Source organism: Perca fluviatilis, chromosome 3 (genome assembly GCF_010015445.1).
Source record: "Perca fluviatilis chromosome 3, GENO_Pfluv_1.0, whole genome shotgun sequence".
NCBI lineage: Eukaryota > Metazoa > Chordata > Actinopteri > Perciformes > Percidae > Perca > Perca fluviatilis.
This window is the reverse complement of record NC_053114.1, coordinates 17244620-17263781: the sequence shown is the minus strand read 5'-3', so window position 1 is coordinate 17263781 and position 19162 is coordinate 17244620. Positions and strand designations below refer to the sequence as shown.

The 19162-nt window shown below is 41.6% G+C and overlaps 1 protein-coding gene across 1 annotated transcript in view; it reads left to right on the top strand.

Moving 5' to 3' along the window:
- The first annotated feature begins 719 nt into the window (after window positions 1–719).
- Window positions 720–19162, top strand: part of pias1a (protein inhibitor of activated STAT, 1a) — a 62888-nt gene continuing 44445 nt past the window's right edge. The window contains exon 1 of the mRNA XM_039795828.1: window positions 720–778. Within this exon, the coding sequence (XP_039651762.1) occupies window positions 755–778 (24 nt within the window). The 5' untranslated portion in view covers window positions 720–754. The remainder of the gene's footprint in view (window positions 779–19162) is intronic.

The following is a 19162-nucleotide window of genomic DNA, read 5'->3' as shown; positions in this document are numbered from 1 at the left end:
TACTCTATTACCTTTTTTGCGCTGCTGTGTTTAAATGCCTATTTTATTGTTTTACTTTTGCTTAGTTTGTCTTGCTTTTATTTGGAAGCACTTTGTAAACATTTGTTTGCATTACTTATTTTATTATAATTATAATTTATTAGTTATGATCACCTTTCTTCACATACAGAACCTAGTGAAAAAGTTGAAATTGAAGCTAGGTTTTTTCTTTAGGAACAAATCTTGTTTTACTTTTTCTGCCAGAAAAAAAAGCTAGTTGATGCCACATTTTTCTCTATTATTGATTATGGTGATCTGTTGTACATGAATGCCCCATAAAACTGTCTTCAGATGTTGGATATTAAGGTTATGTTAAAACCATAGAACATGAGTCCATCCACACGTGCAAATGTTTTAACTAATGGTACTTTTATTTAATTGAAATGCACTTGAGATGTCTTTGCCTCTTTTGTGATTGTTTTGTGATTGTAAATTGTTTTTATATGTAACAAACTTGTTCTGCTATCTTGACCAGGTCTCTCTTGAAAAAGAGATTTTATATCTCAATGAGACTAACCTGGGCAAATAAAGGTTAAATGAAAAATACAAAAATTCTGTATTTCTGTAACATTCTACAAAATTCTACAGCTGTTCTTTCCTTCTATCATTTATGTTCCTGAACGCACCCCTGTCGCTGTGTGCGCGTTCACGCAGCAGCTCTGCGCGTCCCAGTCATGTGACAGCACCTCACCACGCCTGCGCAAAGAAATACAAGATGGCGGAGAGTGCGGAACTGAAGGTAAGGCGCAGCCTGAAATCATTACAATTTTACTCGTTTAGCAAGCGTTTAATTGTCAAGTCACACAGCGCGGCAGTGATGTTAAGCCCCGGGGACCTGAGATGATGTCACATTTGAATGTTTATGGATCAAACACAGTGGAAACTTTATTGAATCCGCGAGCGCCAAAGCTTGCACGAGCATGTTTATGTTGATATTGAGACGCGCTGGTTTTCTTGAGTACAACAGCTGCTCGCACTTTTTAACCCATCCGCTGTGTGTTGTTTTAACACGAAAGGCAGCGGTTCGCTTCAGGCTACCAGAGCTGTCTCTGTCCCGTGTGTTTGATTTAGAATTTGGGGAGAAAACAGCCCGAGCTCGAGAGCAATTTGTCGCGCAGATAGCCTCCAGACTGTCTTTGAATGTGACAGCGGCTTCACGCTTCATGTTTGAAAGCATGCACACACATGGACGGTAGGCTATGCGTGATTATAAAGTTGGTAACTGACAGACGCTGAGTCTGTCTGCAGCTGAAGTAGGCTAACGTCACCTGGCCTCTTTATTAATACCTGTGTGACTCACTTCACCTGTTGATACAGGCATAATAAACGTGTAACGGTGCACTGGCTGCAGATCAGCCGTTATATCAGCCCAGTGTCCAGGTGGTCTACTCTCTCAGAGATCCACAGGGGTGGAGGAAGTACTCCGAGCCTACTAATACCAGACTGTGAAAATACTTCACTTCAAGTAACAACCTTAACTTAAGTATATAAGTATTATCAGCAGAATTTATCAAAAGTAAACCAACTCATTATGCAGAAAAATGGTCTCTGTTAGCAGTGTTTTATATCATCTTTCTGGATGACTATTACGGCTGCATCACTGTGTGTTGCATTTTACTGCTGTAGCCTAGATGTTTATGGTTGTCCTAATTTTAACTCCTTTTTATATACCCTTAGGTAATTTAATCTACAGCAGTGCATCGTATTCTATAATCGTGTTTGTAGCTCCGCTGTGTCGCTGTCATTCATGGTGTCGAATCAGTCCCTAGTTTCAGCTTTGTGACTATGCGTTTGCCAGCTAATTCAAGACAAGTTAACGGTGTATTTATCTTAGAAGGTTAGAGACGTTTCTCAACACATAAACACTTGAGCCTTCAGTTTATCACAAACATTTAAAATCAACACCTGTGCAGACGTGTGGTTTTCACTGAACAGGAAGGGTATGAAAACTTGTAATATGAGAAGTAACTAAAGCTGTCAGACAAATGTCGTGAAGTTAGAAGTACAATATTTCCTCTGAGATGGAGTGTAGAGCATAAAGAAGCATAAAATGGAAAATGCTCAAGTAAAGCACAAGTACCTCAAATTTGTACTGTAAGTAGAGTACTTGATTAAATGTGCTTAGTTCCACCACTGGATTTTCATCGCTGGTGCACCTTGCCTTTTACATGAATCGGTTTGCTCGGTAGTTGCACTAAAACACTGTTTTAATTTGACTTTTATAAAGCAGAGTTGGAACATATCTAGCAGTTATTGATCAGAGTCTTGGGCTATTTTTAGACTTTCCCTGCTGGGTTTCCACTGCCTGTGGATCTATACATGCTCCTTTGTGCCAGCTGTTCAGCTACACAGACTGTAATGAGGCTGAACACTATGCCATTCCCTCTTTGAAAAGCCAGATGTGGTCTTGCAGTATACACTGCCTATAGTTTTATATATGCTTTCCCTGATTAATGAGTTAAAGGTGCTCTAAGCGATGTTGGGTGACGTCACTTCTTGTTGACGTTCAAAGTATTTTCAAACAAAACGGAGGCTAGCTCGCCCCTCCCTCCCTCCGTCATCCCGTCCGCCCTCCCTTCCGCGCACTAACCCCCCAACCCCCACCCCCAGATCCTTCTTGTCTGTTATTGGCTGGAACACTGTTATGTTTCGTGGTGCAGGTTGGCGCAGTTTGTGGAGCCTGGGCTGTCTACAGAGACCGTGTTTTTTTACAGTGTGTCCAGGGGACAGGCAGCTAGCGGAGAGTGAGGAGATGTTTGCTGTATGTGACAAAAAATGTTGTAGCCTAAAAAACGCGTGACATCGCTTAGAGCACCTTTAAGTGCAGTTCTTTGTGGAGAGATAGTTACAGCTTCTTAAACTTCAACATTTGCTTGTTTTTTTTTCTCATTTTCATAATGTAGGCCTGACAATTATTTTCATTGTTGACCAGTAAATTGTTTTCTATATCTACACAGTGTCAGACAACTAATTAATTGGTTATCACAGTAGTTGCAGATGGTTTTTCTGTCAGTTGATTAGTCAACTGTGGTTTCAATCCTACTTGCGATTTTTTTTTTTTATTTATTTGGACTGTAGGTCAAAAAAACAAAAAATGTTGAGCTCTGGCAAGGTGTGATTGGGTATTTGTCGTTATGTGTTTTTGATAGGTTTAAATATCGATTGAATAAAAAAAAGATAAGAAATAGCTTAAACAATAGTCGCAGCCCTAATTAGATGGATGATAAAGGTGTTTTTTTGTGGGATGCAGCTCTTGCTCTTGTTAAAATAAAGAATGGTGGTCTGCACAAACATGAAGGAAGTCATTAGGCTGGTCTGCTTGGTTTGTGCATGAATGTTACCTCGTGCCCTGCTGTTCACTGTACAGTAATGATGAACCACTGAGGAAGCTTTTATGGATGGCCAGATAGCTTACTTTAATATAATATTACAGTGTTCCCCACACATAGACTAATTTGTGGCGGTGCGCCGCACAATCAACACCGGCCGCCGCACATTGCGTTTCGTTATTAATTTTTTTTTAAGCGCTATTTAAAACACGCAGCGTATTTGTTCAGCTGCATTTCCTTTCCCTGCTCTCCTCCGTCTCTCTGTCACTTATGTCTCCCTCGCATACACACACATACACAGAGCCCCTCCCCCCGTGCACACAGCGTCTGTCTCCATCAAAATAAGAGATCGGCTGGCGAAATTCACAAGTTCACGAAAGGTTGGTATCTCTTGAACACCTTTACACAATCACACATTAAAAAATGCTATAAAAATATTTAATATTCTGAATACAATGTTGTCCGTGTGTAAATGTTGGAGCCCGACCCGACTCTTAGCAAACAAGTAATTGCGGCTGCTTTAGAAAGTTAACTAGTCGCAAGTTTGCGGTAAAATGCAGTTGGGTTGTCAAGGTCACTATATGTAGCAGCTGTGAATCAAATAAACTTATTATAAATAATGTTATGTCATATTTTTTTACTCTTACACTGAAAAAGGCACGTGTTGAGGATGAGGACCAGCCTGAACCGGAGGTATCTGTCTGAGCCAAAAAACAATTGTCACATACAGCAAACCTCTCATCAGCGCCTGTCCCCTGAACACACTGTAAAAAAAACACGGTCTCTTTAGACAGCCCAGGCTCCACAAACACCAACAAAAACAAACTGGCCAACATGCACCACGAAACATAACCGTGTTCCAGCGTTCCAGCCAATAACCGGCAAGAAGGATTTGGGGTTGGGGGGTTAGTGCTCGGAAGCACGGAAGGGAGGGAGAGGGGACGGCTTGAGGAGGAGGGAGGGTCGAGCTAGCCTCCGTTTTGTTTGACAATACTTTGAACGTCAACAAGAAGTGACATCACCCAACATCGCTTAGAGCACCTTTAATTAGCAGTTAAGAAAAAGATTGTATAGCCTATTTACATTTTTATCACACAAAAGACATTTAAAAAAAAAAAAGTGTTATTTTAATGAGTGAATGTATATGTAGAGAGCAGTTATGTTGTGTGTGATGTTTTGCACTGGGCCAGCCTGACTCTTGGTTCTAAGGCTGCAAACACACAGCAGTGGCAGGACTCATCAGACCACCAGAAAGAGAGAGAGAGAGTTCAGAAGCTGTGGATGCAGAGAATATTAATTAAAAGGAGTGTTTGTATATAAACATAGCCCCTATTTGCTCTGCATCTAGGGCTGCAACAAATTATTTGCAGTCTGTTTACTTTATTTTACATTTTTCATTTCATTTTTTCTAACTGTCCAAAAATTGTGAAACAAACATCAGATTTTCAGAACTTGAAGGGATGCCTTTAAATTGCTTGAATTGTCCAACCAACCATCCAGAGAGATCCAGTTTAGCAGCAAATTCTCAAACATGGGAAGCTGAAACTTTATTTAGTATTTGTGTGGGAAAATAACTAAAATGATGAATTTAAAACAGTTGCTGATTAATATTTGACATAGTTTGGCCCTACCTGCTTTGTTGTTTTGATTTCAGTCAAAATAACCTAATTTAGCACATCTTCCAAAAACATCTGTAACTTTGCAGTAGGGCTTCAGCTTTGCAGTACTAATGCTTATTTTAATTATTAAAATGATTAACGTGAATCAGTTGGTCTATAAAATGGCAGAAAATAGTGAAACATACCGATTACAGTTTCTTATAGCCCAAGGTGACGTCTTTAACATTTCTTGTTTTATCCGACGGTGAAAAACCCAAAAATATTGAGTTAACTAAAGAAAAGCAGCTGCAGATGTTCCCAACTGAGAGCATACAACAAGGAAATGATTGGGATTTTTGCTTAAAAAAACAGATTGCTTTACTTTTATCTACTCTTATATACAGTATATTGGTTTTCTACTGCTGCACTTTTTGTTCATGGTTGCCTTAGGCTGTATATTATTAGAGCTTATACGCTGAATTGGTGCATGCATCTGCGATGCAGTCATCTTAGGCAAAACCTGTGCTTGTGAAAGCCTCTGATGTTGCCGGGCCCCCCGAATGTGTTCTGTTGCATCGCATTTTGTTTCACAGGAGCCCCGATCCGCCTCAGCTTCTTTGAACTGTCTTCTCTCTTCTCTGGCAGCAGCAGCAGCAGCAGCAACCTGGCAATACAAATAACTGTCTGTGCTCTGGCGGCTTATAGGTGGAGACAGTCTATTTGTAGAGCCTGTGGCTAGGTTAATCCCTAATGATACAGGCCCTCTTCTCTGCTCCTCTACATCCTTTCAACACCTGCCTATTGCGCTAGTTGTCATTACTATTATCGCTGCAGTTAATTTTCAGTTTAACGAGAATTAGACGTTGGAAGTCACCAGTCACCAGAGTGAATGATAACTGTTCTCAGCTGTTGGTGTATTTAAAGCTTATATGCATGCGCAGATGTTGGCGTGTGTTTTCAAGCTCATACAGACACACAAGTACTGGAAATGTACAAATCTGATAGGTGTAGGCCTGTAACAATTATTAAATAATTGTCTAACTGCAATTTTTTGACATAATCGCGGTTATTTTGTATAACCATAATTAAAGCATTAGAGCATTTTTTAAATGAGATTGGTCACACTATTGTTTGGATCCATCAAATGCTTTTGCAATGCCGGCGTAGCATCACCTAACAGTAACGTTAGCTAGCCTATGATGCTATGGATTCCTACCAGAGGACGCCCCACCCGCAGCTGCAAGTCCAGTCGGCTTTCGAATGTTAAAAATCCACAAAGCACCTTTACATGTGTTTAAGTAATGTAGTTAGTCCATAGTGGTGTTCTATCCACTATGTTGCTTTGTTTAATTAGTAACGTTACCGTAAATGACAACGCTGTAGCGGAGATGGCCGTCATTCATTAACATTATGCTAACGTAGTTCCACGGGGATTTGTGCTTTTATTTTTTCTAATCTGTCCAGAACAATTTGTTTGCTCACTTTTTCTAAGGTATGGGTAGGGGTATGACTGTTGATGGTAATTGTTGATTTTGTTTAGATGTGACAAATTGTAATTATATTAGTGATTATTGGTGTGACTGTTTAGTAGGGTGTGCAAAAAAATCAATTCATATTCGAATCGCGATTCAAGCTCTACCAATTCAAAATTGATTCATAGAATTCCCAAAATTGATTCATATATAAAAAAAATTAAAACAATTGTATGTCTACTGCAGTCACATGGGAAACGTAACTACATTTAGGCTACATACAGTGAATCGTTTTTTTAATCGAGAATCTTTTTTGAATAAAATCTTGAGCCTAAAAATCGATATTGAATCGTGACGTTTTCTGATTCGTGCACCCCTACTGTTTAGCTAAAGCTATGCTAGCGGCATATAGCAACTCCAAACATCCTGGGCTGTAGCCGTCTAAAGCCAGAGAAATTAAACACATTCTGTTTTATGTTTTTGTTTTTTATGATTAATGCTTTAAAGGTCCCATGCAATGAAAATTTCACTTTATGAGTTTTTTTTAACATTAATATGAGTTCCCCCAGCCTGCCTATGGTCCCCCAGTGGCTAGAAATGGTGATAGGTGTAAACCGAGCCCTGGGTATCCTGCTCTGCCTTTGAGAAAATGAAAGCTCAGATGGGCCGATCTGGAATCTTGCTCCTTATGAGGTCATGAGGAGCAAGGTTACCTCCCTGTGACGGGGCGCATGGCTGCTGTCACGGTAGCGATGCGCTACCTATTTTATCTTAAAGACTGAGTGAAGAGGTTGCCTGTATATGTTTGTTTGACATGTGAATATGTTTTGTTACTTATCATACTGGTTTCAAATCATCTGTTAAACTAGCCATTCATCAAATTCCCCACAGTATCCCGTAGCTTTTTTGTCCACATATTTTACATCTAATATTGCGGTGATTTTGTCTTAGCTACATTCATCTATACATCATTGTCTGTTGTTTAAAACCATACAGATTGTCACAAACATCACCAGTTATAATAATCATGCAACACTTATGTCTTTGTTAACTAGTGTTTGTTTATTGAGTTTAAAAGCTAGTGGAGGGTAACATGATCTTTGTCTTACCAGCATGTGCTCTCTTTGTTATAAGGGTTTGCCGCGATCCTTGGGTTTAAATGACTCTATGACTTCCAGGGTAACAGGAAGTGACATGAATTTTAAGTAATACATGTATTAGCCATCAAGATGTTTTGTGGCTTTGGCTAATTTGAATGTCAATTATATAAATTATATGCTGTAAATGTCTAGCTTCTTAGATATATTAAGGTTGGCTGTATGGAGCCGTTACGGTCTATTCACCTGAGCCAACCCTGCATTGTATTGTTGTGTTGGTATGTTCCAATTTGAGGGCCAGGGCTTCAGGCTATATAGTCTAGCAGTAGTATTTGTTTGAGACAGAGCTGTGTCGGAACACCTGAGGGAGTAGGACATAAGTCTGTTGGAGGTCCTCCAGAGAGATGACTTGAGTTAAGGTCAATTAGTGAACAGTTGTATAGTTATATTATCTTATTGTTTTTACTCTGAAGTCAATTTATTTGATTTCCTTGAAAGTATATATTTTTCTGTTTTCTTTAATTGTTTTGTTAATTTTTATTTCACGATTTTGCCTCATTTGGCCTTAATTGGGGTAAACATTAAAAATCCCATCTTGTCACCTTCATCTTGGACTCATCCTGAGCGTTTACACCTGCTCACGACTACTCTTCGACATTCGACCCTTTACACTCCCCTTTCTCTGCTTTGCCCGCCCAGAGATTTTAGCCCACCCATGAGAGAGAGACATCGTGGCTTTCAAAAGAGCAGAATTGGCAGTTGGTCCAGGCCACTTCAGATACAGTATTAGGGCACCACTAAGGTCTCTATAAAAGCATCCAAAGAGCACCATGTCATGGGACAAAAAAATACAATGTTTTATGATAATAAAGAGGCGTGGTTTACTTCATAGGCTGTGAACCTGCGTATCTGGGTCACATAACCGTGATGTATAACAAAAGATGTGTCCTGGGTATTCATTTCAACTTTAATATGTTTGAAAAAGTAATAAATAAATAAAAAAAATGTAATATTTCACTAAAAATGACAATTACATGTCAATCGCAATTGTTTCTGAGACAGTTAATTGTCCAGCAAATGTTTTAATTGTTAGAGGCCTAGATAGGTGATGATGGATTTAAGATGTATGGCAGTGAATAGCAGAATGTAGAAAAGCTCCCAATGTGAAACATGACACAGACGTTGCATGCATCTGCTGCAGAGATATCGGAGGTGTTTAGCGTTGAACCATTTGTTGTAGAGAGTTTATTGCCTTTTTCCTCATTCTCAGCATTTAGTGACGGTTATCAGACAGGATGCCAGATAAAGATACCAAACATGTATTGACAGTTCAGGCCGCATTACATGTAGCCTATTCATGTAAGCTCTTAATATTGTCGGGGGTTTTTTTGCTCCGTGAGAGCACATCTTGTCTTCAGCCGTCGACTTAGGCTTCGGTAAGATGGAGCTTTTTCTTAACTCCTGTGGTGATTTTGTTACACGGTCCTGTTGCCGTGGAAACATGTCACATTTGAGACAGACATGGGTAGGTAGCAGTTTGGAGCACAATTGTGTTTCCAACTGGAGGAAGAAAGACAGGCATGTTACTGGCCGCCTTCCTGGCAGATTTGTTTTTCTTTTTTTCAGGTTTTTAAATGTTGGAATATCAAGAGAAATTTTGCTTTCAATCAAGAGGGAAAAAATGAATAATTCCTTGTGAAAAGTCTGTGTTCATAGAGTATTTCTTTATCCTGCTGCAGGCTTTTGGTGTGTTTCTGAGACCATCACCTTGAAGTTCATAAATCTCTGTCACTTTGGTCATTCTTGACTCATAATTCACTCATGATTAGCAGCAATGTGGCATACGCTTTTGTGTGTGACATGCATCAAGATTAGCTGCAGCTAAGTTTAATGTGCAGTACCTTGGTGCTGTATGTTAAACATTGTAGCGCCTACTCCACAGGTTACCCAAAGAGAAACAATAATTTGAAATAGAAGTTGGGATGCCTTTATACATTTGCATGTTTTTCTTGATAATTGCTTTCACGTACAGATTGAGAAACCCCAAAAGAAAATCATGTACTACCTTTTAGATGTTTTTTTCTTACATTCGAAGATGAATGAAAACTATATTTTTCCTGCTATGTCATCAAATGAAAAGAAAGACACGTGTGCTCTCCATAAGGTGTTTGTCTTTCTTTGTAAACCGTTTCTCTCTTATGTTTGTTTAATGTCATATCACGACACCTGCAGCCCCACGTCTTTTTGTCTCCGGTGATGAAGTGATGGTGAAGTCTTTCTGCTGAGTTCTGAACAGTCAGCTTCAGAAGAAGTGAGCCCATGCCGTGGCCTCACAGTGAACTGTGACCCGAGGGACCGCAGCTTAGGACACTGATTCACCAAACACTCTTTGTTCTTTAGGAAGTAATCGGCTATGAGCCGAAATCCCTCTCCATTTTTAAGAAAACAGCTTTGTTTAAACAGTTTTGCTTGAGGGTTGAAATGAAAGGAAAATGTTGTGGCGATCCAGTGGGTCACCTCTTGCCTGTGGAATAATAGTGGTTGATTCGTCATGGTGTTTTTATGCAATAAACGCATTTCTGGGAAGTTATCAGCTCTGTGTGGTACCAGCAGATGAATGTAGGGAACCAAACTAAACATGCCCAATAGTGCCTGTAATACTAATGAATTGATTTTCCTAAGATAATGGTTTTATTTTCTTATTTTTGACTAATCGATTAGTTCAGCGCGTGCTGTGAAAGTCGACTGAAGGAGGGCTGCGCAGTTAACAAGATGGTTGCAGGAGTAATATTAGTGACATTTAGGTCAAGTTGATATTTTAACACTGATGAATGGTAAAAAGTACCTGTAAAAAATTATGCTTCTACTCAGCACTGGTGTGCAATACAGTGCCCAGCTTATCTGATGGTGTGACTAGCAGTGTGTTCTTGTCGTGCCATCATACCTGATACCATCAGTAAAATTCCACAATGCTCACATTCAATAAAATGCTGCATCACCGATCTAGGCCGCCTTCTTTGAATGAATCCCAGGACTAGACCACAATAACACAATTGCAGTTCCCAGGCATTCCTGAGATGTAGCCCAACATAAGAGAGGACACTCTAATGGTATAAAGTAGAGCTGGGCGATATGGAGAAAATCAAATCGCCCGATATTTTTGACCAAATACCTCAATATCGATATTGTGGCGATCTTGTAGGGTTGACAATTGGTGCTTTCACAAAATATGCACACAATGAGAGTTTTGATAAATAATCATCAGTTATGTTGATATAATAACGGTGGGTAAAGGCCATTTAACAGAACAGCTAGAACAGTCTGGTGTGTTCAGAAAATGACATCACTCTAATGTAATGCAGCCTTTAAAACCAGGAAAAGACACCACTTGTGTCATATCAGGATATTACGATATCCAACATTTAAGACGATATCTAGGCTCATATATCGATATTGATATATTATCCAGCCCTAGTATAAAGGCATCTGTGCTCTTTACCCGAAACATGTTTGCTGCACAGCCTGCATTCTCAGGCTACTGTCTCTACAATTCCCCTTCATCTCGGTGTCTGCCGACCTCCCCCAACTCCGCAGGATTAAAAGGGCGCAGAGGGCGAGTGCATCTCAATCAGTGTCTTCCTACTCGTCTTCATTTTCTCACCTGACTAGTGCAGTGGGATTTTGGTGTCTAATGTCTTTGTTCTCAGCCTTTTAGCGTTTGATCCTTCCTTCTTTCTTCAGCAGGTCTGTGATAATCTAACAGGTGTTTTGCCCATGCTCAATTGTTTGTACCACTTTGCCGTCACACTTCTTAGACAGAGTTTTTCCTGCCAACTGTCTTTGTCCACATACATGGCACCACATCTGTGTTGTTTGGTTGCTACCAGCAGCATGTTCCTGCACTGTTTTGGCACCAGATTAAAAACCTCCCTTGTCATCAAATCTGTGTCATGTTCAGCATCGAATGGGGCATGTTTCAGGTTCACCATCTGCCTGTGGCAAGCTGGGACTAGACCTCTGTAGGCTCAGGTGGGATGGCACAGCATTTAACGTGCAAAAGACTACAAAAGAAATCCTTCTGAAGTCAGTCCAGCCTGGTTGCATGAACGGATCCTGCTTGGGGAAGGAATGGCCCAATCCATGTTAGAGTCCCAAACCCCGTCTTTTGTTTGATCCACTATGCGCACCGTGATTGTGATGCCACAGAGGCAGGAGGGAGAGAAAACAACAGGCTGAGGTATTTCAGAGTTAAGCCTGAGTCAGAGTAGCTGGAAGGCTAAGAGGTGGGGGGATGGGAGGACAGAGGGGAGGAGGATGGGGAGGGAGTTGGCACTCAGTATAGAGCCCTCTAGCTGAGAGTGGGAGCTTATATAATGGCCAGGTAGTGTGCAAGCTCCCCCCCATCCGCCTACACAACCTCCGCACACCCACACACAAACGCACACATCCTGCAGAACCTTTTCAGAAACTGCATGGCCCAACATTATTAGCCTCACCATCTCCCAGTCTCCTGGGACTCAAAAATAACTGCATTACTGTTCACCTCCTTAAAACCAAGTAAAGTGCAGCAGATTTTTTGTAGCCATGCTAGCAAAACGTGGAGCTCAAAGGAAAAGGATTTCGGTTGGTAGAGACCCCTTTGGTCTGGTTAGGTTAATGACCAGCACTGCCTCTAGGGGATACTAGCGGAAGTTTTAGAGTTTTATTTTACCCCATTCAGTCTGATGGCAGTTGATGTTAATAGATCATGGCTTCTGAGCTGATCTTTGTTTGTCAGTCTCCATCATGCGTTGAACCAGCAGCCTTAGGTAAACAGTGTCTCTGTTGGGGATGGAAATTATTTATATATATATATATATATATATATATATATATATTTCTGCCTTTATTGGATAGGAAAGCTGAGAGAGGGGGGAAGACAAGACATGCAGGAAATCCGTCACAGGTCGTATTCGAACCCTGGACCTTCTGCATCGAGGAATAAACCTCTATCTGCACCCACTCTACCAACTGTGCTAACCGGCCACGGATGGAAATTATATTGAATCATTTTGATGTTTAAGCATCATTTAACCAATTGCTTACTGAGGAGAGAGCAAGAGAAACAAGGTGCACACATGTGACTTAGCGCTTCTGTTTACACTTCATTGTTCACTGATTTTCCCATATGCATCCGTGGCCAGGTTACCTGTTTCTAAAAGGGTTTTTCCATGAGCTTGGGTTGGTCAACTTTAGCAAACGCCGGGGCCAAACCAATTGCCGTGCCGCTCTGCTGTGGTCCAGCTAGGTAGCAGGGCCAACCACGGCCAACACGCCACAGTCTCTTTCCTGTCTGTACACATATGGGGCTATGCCAGAGACTAGAGAGAGAGAGAGAGAGAGAGAAAGAGAGAGAGAGAGTTTTATTTTTGTAAGTCTCTCTCTGTGTTCAGCTCTCAGTACTTTGGTAGCTTCTACCTGAATCTCTGTGGTTTGCAGTCCTACGTTCCTGTCTGTACTTTCACATATCAGCCTTATTTGGCTGTTTACTGATCGCTTTTAGCCGTATCGTCTGTTATGTTACTGCTTATGCAAACCAAACATTTCCTGCTCTTGCCGCTTCACATTAAAAGCTTTCCACTGGCAAACCGGTGGGATGCTTTTATTGTGAATTACCGTGCCGAATGTATAGGAAATGCAATGTATTTGTCACCAAGTTATCAGAGCTTAATTAGTGGGGCTATTCTTCAATAGAAACAGGTCTAATCAGCCAGATATTTGCATATTCTGCACGTTTTAAATATTGCAGATAGGAATTATAGTACAAACAGAAACAGCCACAGTGAGCTGAAAATGACTGCAGGCGACAGACTCTTACTGTGGTCATTGTTTTGGTATTGGTTCCTTAAAGGAGAATTCCGGTCAATTTCAACACGTAGCTATGTTGTTTGTTGTCACGTAGTGCTGTCAGTAGCGAGAAAAACGAAAATAATCTGTGTTGCCTACACCGAGTTATGCTACTGCTAGCTTTCGCACCCAGGCGGCTGAAACGCAAGGGGGTAAGATGCTACCTAGCACTCACCCGCCGTTAGCATTCCATTGACTGCCATTCATTTTGACATCACTTTGACAGCGAATAACTTTACATCTGAAGCGTTTAAAGACTCCATTTATCCATTGTTTATTTCTAAAGAAACACGACCTTGTACCTCACGTTATGGCTCCGTAGCAGACGTGTTCAAAAAAATACTGTATCTTCCAGTCAAACAGCATCCTGATTTCTCTGATGATGTTGATTGTGCCTCCATTGAGTTTAATTTTCTTAAAATAGTAACGTCTGTCACCAGTTTCAACAGGAGTTGCTTGATTGCAATTTGAGCATCCTCAATCAGTAAAAACATGCAACACATGGAAACATGAGGTTGCAGGGCACCTTAAGATGACTGTCAATGTATTCAGACTAATTGGTGAAGCTTTTTAAGTGTAAACTCATATTGCTGAAGGCTGCAAGATAGAGTCTGAATCAAGGTGTGGTCTACAGACTCCTGTTTTACTGCATTACTTCTCAGTGTAGTCACGAGGAGAGAAAAATATTGATGGTGTACTGTGTCACCTCGGGCAATGGGGCAAAAGCTAGCCTAAATTTGTCTTCCTTTGCAGGCTAAATTTGTACCAGACCTTTTCAATCGTTCATCCAAGGATTTTTTTTTTCTCCGCATAACCATTGTCAAACATATTTTTATGAATTCAGTACAACTCAAAGGGGCTTTATTAGCATGGCCAAAGCAAGCAAGTGTGAAATAAAAACTAAAATGTACATACAATAAGTAAAGATGTACTAGAATAATGATCTCTGTCAGCCCCGTGAAAAGGAAGGTTTTAAGCTAGTTGAGCAGATTTATTCACGTACACATGCCAACAGTTGTGTGCATGTCATATGATAATCATGTCGCTAAATGCGCGCATTTGAGGTTTTTGTACACACAACAGCCATTTGGCCAGTACAAGTGAGGTTAATGAGCTGTGTGTGGGACCCAAGGCTTTTTGTGTGTGTGAACATGTTCTCCCTCGCATGCTAACTCTCTGTGGCATGCATGCACCGTCTTTGTGACTGTCCTCTTTGAACTGAAGCACCTCGCATGATAACCGTGAAATGGTCGGGGTGTGTGGATGCGTGTGAATTTCCAGGTTGCACTGTGTTTGTAGTCCTTTTCCCTTTTTAAAATGTGTTTGTGTGTTTGCTGATTTTGTGTGATTAAATTGATTAAGATAAAGACCTTTTAGAATCTCAGATTTATTACCAAACAAGTTTACACTTGCAAGGAATTTGTCTGGGGTGTGTTGGGTGCATACAGTAAACAGTAAACATATTAAAAAGGGAATAAACAATAAAGCAAAGTACTGCTACAGTCAAGAACATAACAGCAGAGATATATTACAATAAAAGGAATGTATAAAGACACTATAACAAATGTGTGCAACATAACTGTTTTAGTAAGGGAAAGAAGGAAGGCTGTACAGTTGGTGCAGGGTGTGTAAAAATATTGATCATGGGATGTGCAAAAGTTCACAGTATAAATAATATGTGAAATGGTCAGGGATAGTAGTCCAGGATGTGTGTACAGGCCCTGACACACCAACCTGATTATCGGCCGTTGGACAGTCTGGCGAGGTCGGTGACTTGAGTCTGTTCGGTGAGTTCCGTGCCGTCGTCAGTCGGAGGAGCCGTCGGCCTTCATTTGGGCCGATTTGACATGTTGAATCTGAAGGCGGGCAGTCTGACTCAGTGGCCAATCTGATTGGTCGAGCGCTAACCCGGAAATGACGAGCGGGATGAGCCTGACTAACACCTCTCAAAATCTGACGAAAGTCTTTTAAACTGACCTTTGTCGATCTGAAATGAAGACAGATTCAGCAACTGCATGGCCTATTTCTCGCTTAAAAAGTTTTCAAAAACACGTTTCGGTGAACTTTCTTCGAAAAAAAACATGAGATCGTATTCCGAACGAAGCCGCCATTATGCCCGGGTGTAAAATCCGGGAGCAGCCAGACCCATGTGACGCGTTTTTTGGGCGACAATACAGATTAGTGCCGCCTGCTGTTATGAAGACGTATTGCGTCTCACGCAGGCGCAAACGCACGCTCAAGTCGGCGTCGCTTCGGTGTGTTCAGAGGCACGTTTTTGACCAACTTGACTGACTGCCTTTTCTGCCGAAGGTCGGCCGTCAGGTTGGTGTGTCAGAGCCTTTAACGTAAGGTGTAGTGACTGTGGGTGGGGGGTTAAGCGTCAGAGTCAGTGGGGGCCCCGGGCCTTGTTGATGAGGCCCATTGCAGTCGGGATGAAAGTAGCTGAAGTTCTTCCAGTTTGTTTCACAGTAAACGCACGTTGGAAAGTAATATCCCAGGTAACGGTGGGCGCACAAGCGCACCTGTTCGTTTTCCTCGCCGCTGGCGTTTCACTGCATGGGCAATGGTGAGCACACCTTTGACCAAAATGTCTAATAAATCCCCTGAAGATGTATGAAATATGGGAATTAAGTTGGCTGGTGTTGTTTCCCCAATGTTAATGAGCTCATCTCTAGTAAAAGAGCTCCGGGTAATGCAGCAGAAAACCGAAATAACAATAACGACGACACAAAACCAATACGCACCAACACACTGAGGCGACCGTACACGTACACCATCGTGGATTACATTACAATAATAAACCTTTTTCACTGGAGACATTTGACATTTCACAGTAGGTGTAAATGCAGCGTATGCTGATTTCAGTTTTTCCAACAATTTAGTTCCTTAATATCAACAGGGAAAAAACATTGGCGATCGTCTCTTCAATCGTCAGTTGGCATTAAGATTGCCTTGAGCGAGCATGCAAGAGTTGGTTTTCATGTTGCAGTAAGCTGTGTGTGTGTGTGTGTGTGTGTGTGTGTGTGTGTGTGTGTGTGTGTGTGTGTGTGTGTGTGTGTGTGTGTGTGTGTGTGTGTGTGTGTGTGTGTGTGTGTGTGTGTGTATACAGGTTTTAATGACATCTAAGCCTCTGACAGATGCAGTAGTGTCACTCTGAATCTCTCTCACACATTAGGCATGGAAATAAGCTATCTTTTAATTAAAAAAATATTTCTGCAATAGAGTTGAGAAGTTGGAGGCGTCATTTCAGGCGTCCTGGAAGTAAAAATGTCATTAATTTCCTGCCATGTAAAATAACTTTTGGAGCACTTTCAAGACTTGGGCAAACAAAGAACTCTCCCAGTTAAATCATCAGTACAAAGTATGAGCAAAAGGTACAAGTCTGTGTACAAAAGAAACTTGAGGAGAGAAAATTAAATTACCTGAAGCAACAGCAAGTGGAAGCTAAAGATTACGTTTTGTAGAAAGTAAAGCTGCAACAGTTAATCAATTTGCAGTGTTTTCCCTAGGTTTGTGGAAGACTTAGCTGCGCATATTTGGCGGGGGGATTTAGGGATCATTCCCCCCCAAAATTGATGTTTTTCACTAAAATAAATATACAATTTGACATCATTTTGGATATTTACCATATCTGTGTCTAAAACGTTCGGAAAGGCTAGAGCAGATAATGGATAACACTCAAAAAGCTTAAAGACAAAACATGCTAAAGAACTCCACTTACAATAATTAGATCTGAGAAAGTTTTTTTTGTTTTTCGCTGTTTTGGGTGCTTTTTTTGCCGCTTTTTGCCCCGTTTTTGCTGTTTTTTTTACATTCATGCTTAGATGCTGCCTAAAACATCTCAGGTGCTGCACCTAAAGGCTGTTTTATACTTCTGCGTAAAATCTGCGCCGTTGCTACATGCGTAGGTACGTGGAGACACGAACCCTTGCCGGACCCTACGCCATAGCCTGACGTGCACCTCTGGAAAAATGTAACTACACGTCGCGGCGATGCACGTCGCCTGGCCGTGGCTTAGTAGCGTTGTATTTCCCCCGACTCATTTCCTGGTTCTCCATAAACATGAAATCAAGGAGAGGGTTAACTTTTCCTGCTGAAGATTTCCCACCTTGGTCAGAAAACACAGGGGAGACACGTTGTTTCTCTCACTATGGCCCTCATTTATCAACCTAACGTAGAAACCAGCGCAGATATGAGCGCAGAAATCATCTTACGACAGGCTTCACGTGTGATTCATGAAACGTTCGTATCACACCAATCAGAGCGTAAGAATGGTCGTACATTGATAAACGCAGCGGCTGGAAACGATCGTAATTTAAATATCCCCCCCCAATATATTCTCGGTTTTGAGGCCTCGCCCCTGCAATTTACGACATGGCGAGACGTAATCCGGCTGAGAAGCGGCACTTTTCAGAGGTGGGGATTGAAACCCTGACATCTCAGGTTCATTTGCACTAACGTGTACTATTTGGCAGCCTGAAAACTGTTATTAAAGGCTGTAGAAAGAATGTGGAATGGAAAGAGATCACTAATGCAGTCAACAGTGTTGCCGTAGTAAATCCAGCTGAAGTTTATTTCATTTATACACCCTTGACATATGTATGCTATAGTCCTAATAGTAATATACAGGCTTATATTGCAATCTCTTAGGCCTACATGGTGTACCTATATTCAAATAAACACACAGTACCGGAGTTTATGCAGTGTCTTTTATTTTACTCATGTTTTTTTCATGAGCCAGAACCAGGCAACAGCTGAGGGAGAGCGCGTCCTCCGCCCCCCATGCTGGACCACCACCCCGACCCTGTCTCCTCACAGGGTCGGGAAACAAGCCGAAATAACTCGGTCAATGGCAGAAATAAATCGTTCACCTGTGGCCATTTATGACACTTTAAAAGAGAAACAAAAACCTGAAGAATAAATCAAAATGTTGTGCATCGTCATGTTTCCTGTATTGAATATCATTGCCAAACAGAACACTGTACCTTTTAAAAGTGAGGTATAATATCCTGTCTCCTTGGTATAGCCCCAGTTGGGGCTGTGCTGGACACTGCTCTATGGGCATCGGGTCATCTGGCTCCATCACTACATTTATGGTACCTGTTTTCCTGCACGAGGCTAAAACAATGTTGCAGACTTTTTCTGGCATGTATAGTAGGGTCCACCCCCCACCCCCCCGCTGATGCAAGACAGAGCCATCTGCCCTTAATCAATCCGATGGAGCGCTCCACCGTGGCACGTGTGCACTGTTGTACCGGCGCATAGAGGTCTTCTAAAAGAGCCAGATCTGCCATTGCTGATAAGTGATCAACTGATGACTTCTCCTTCTCCTGTTAAACTGATCATATGCTGCACCGCAAGTCCACACTGACTTGAAAACTTGCGTACACGAGTTCAGACCAGACGTGAGATTTTATCACAGCCTGCGCTCATGTTCAAATTGATAAATGCCGAGCTTTGCATAGGAATCGGCGTACGCCCGTCGTACGCACGTTTCATAAATGAGGGCCTATGGCTGTAGAGTCGGTACTCACTCCGAAGCTAATCGCCGTCACTCTCTCACTTTCTCCCTCGCTCTATCACCCACTCCCTCCACACACACACACACACACACACACACAAACACATGCCGGCTCAACGCACAAACCAGCGCACAAGTATAAACATCAGGCCACTTACGTAGGCTATGGCGAAAGCTCTGCATTGAGCCGCCGCAGAACCATAAAACAACCTTAAGACTT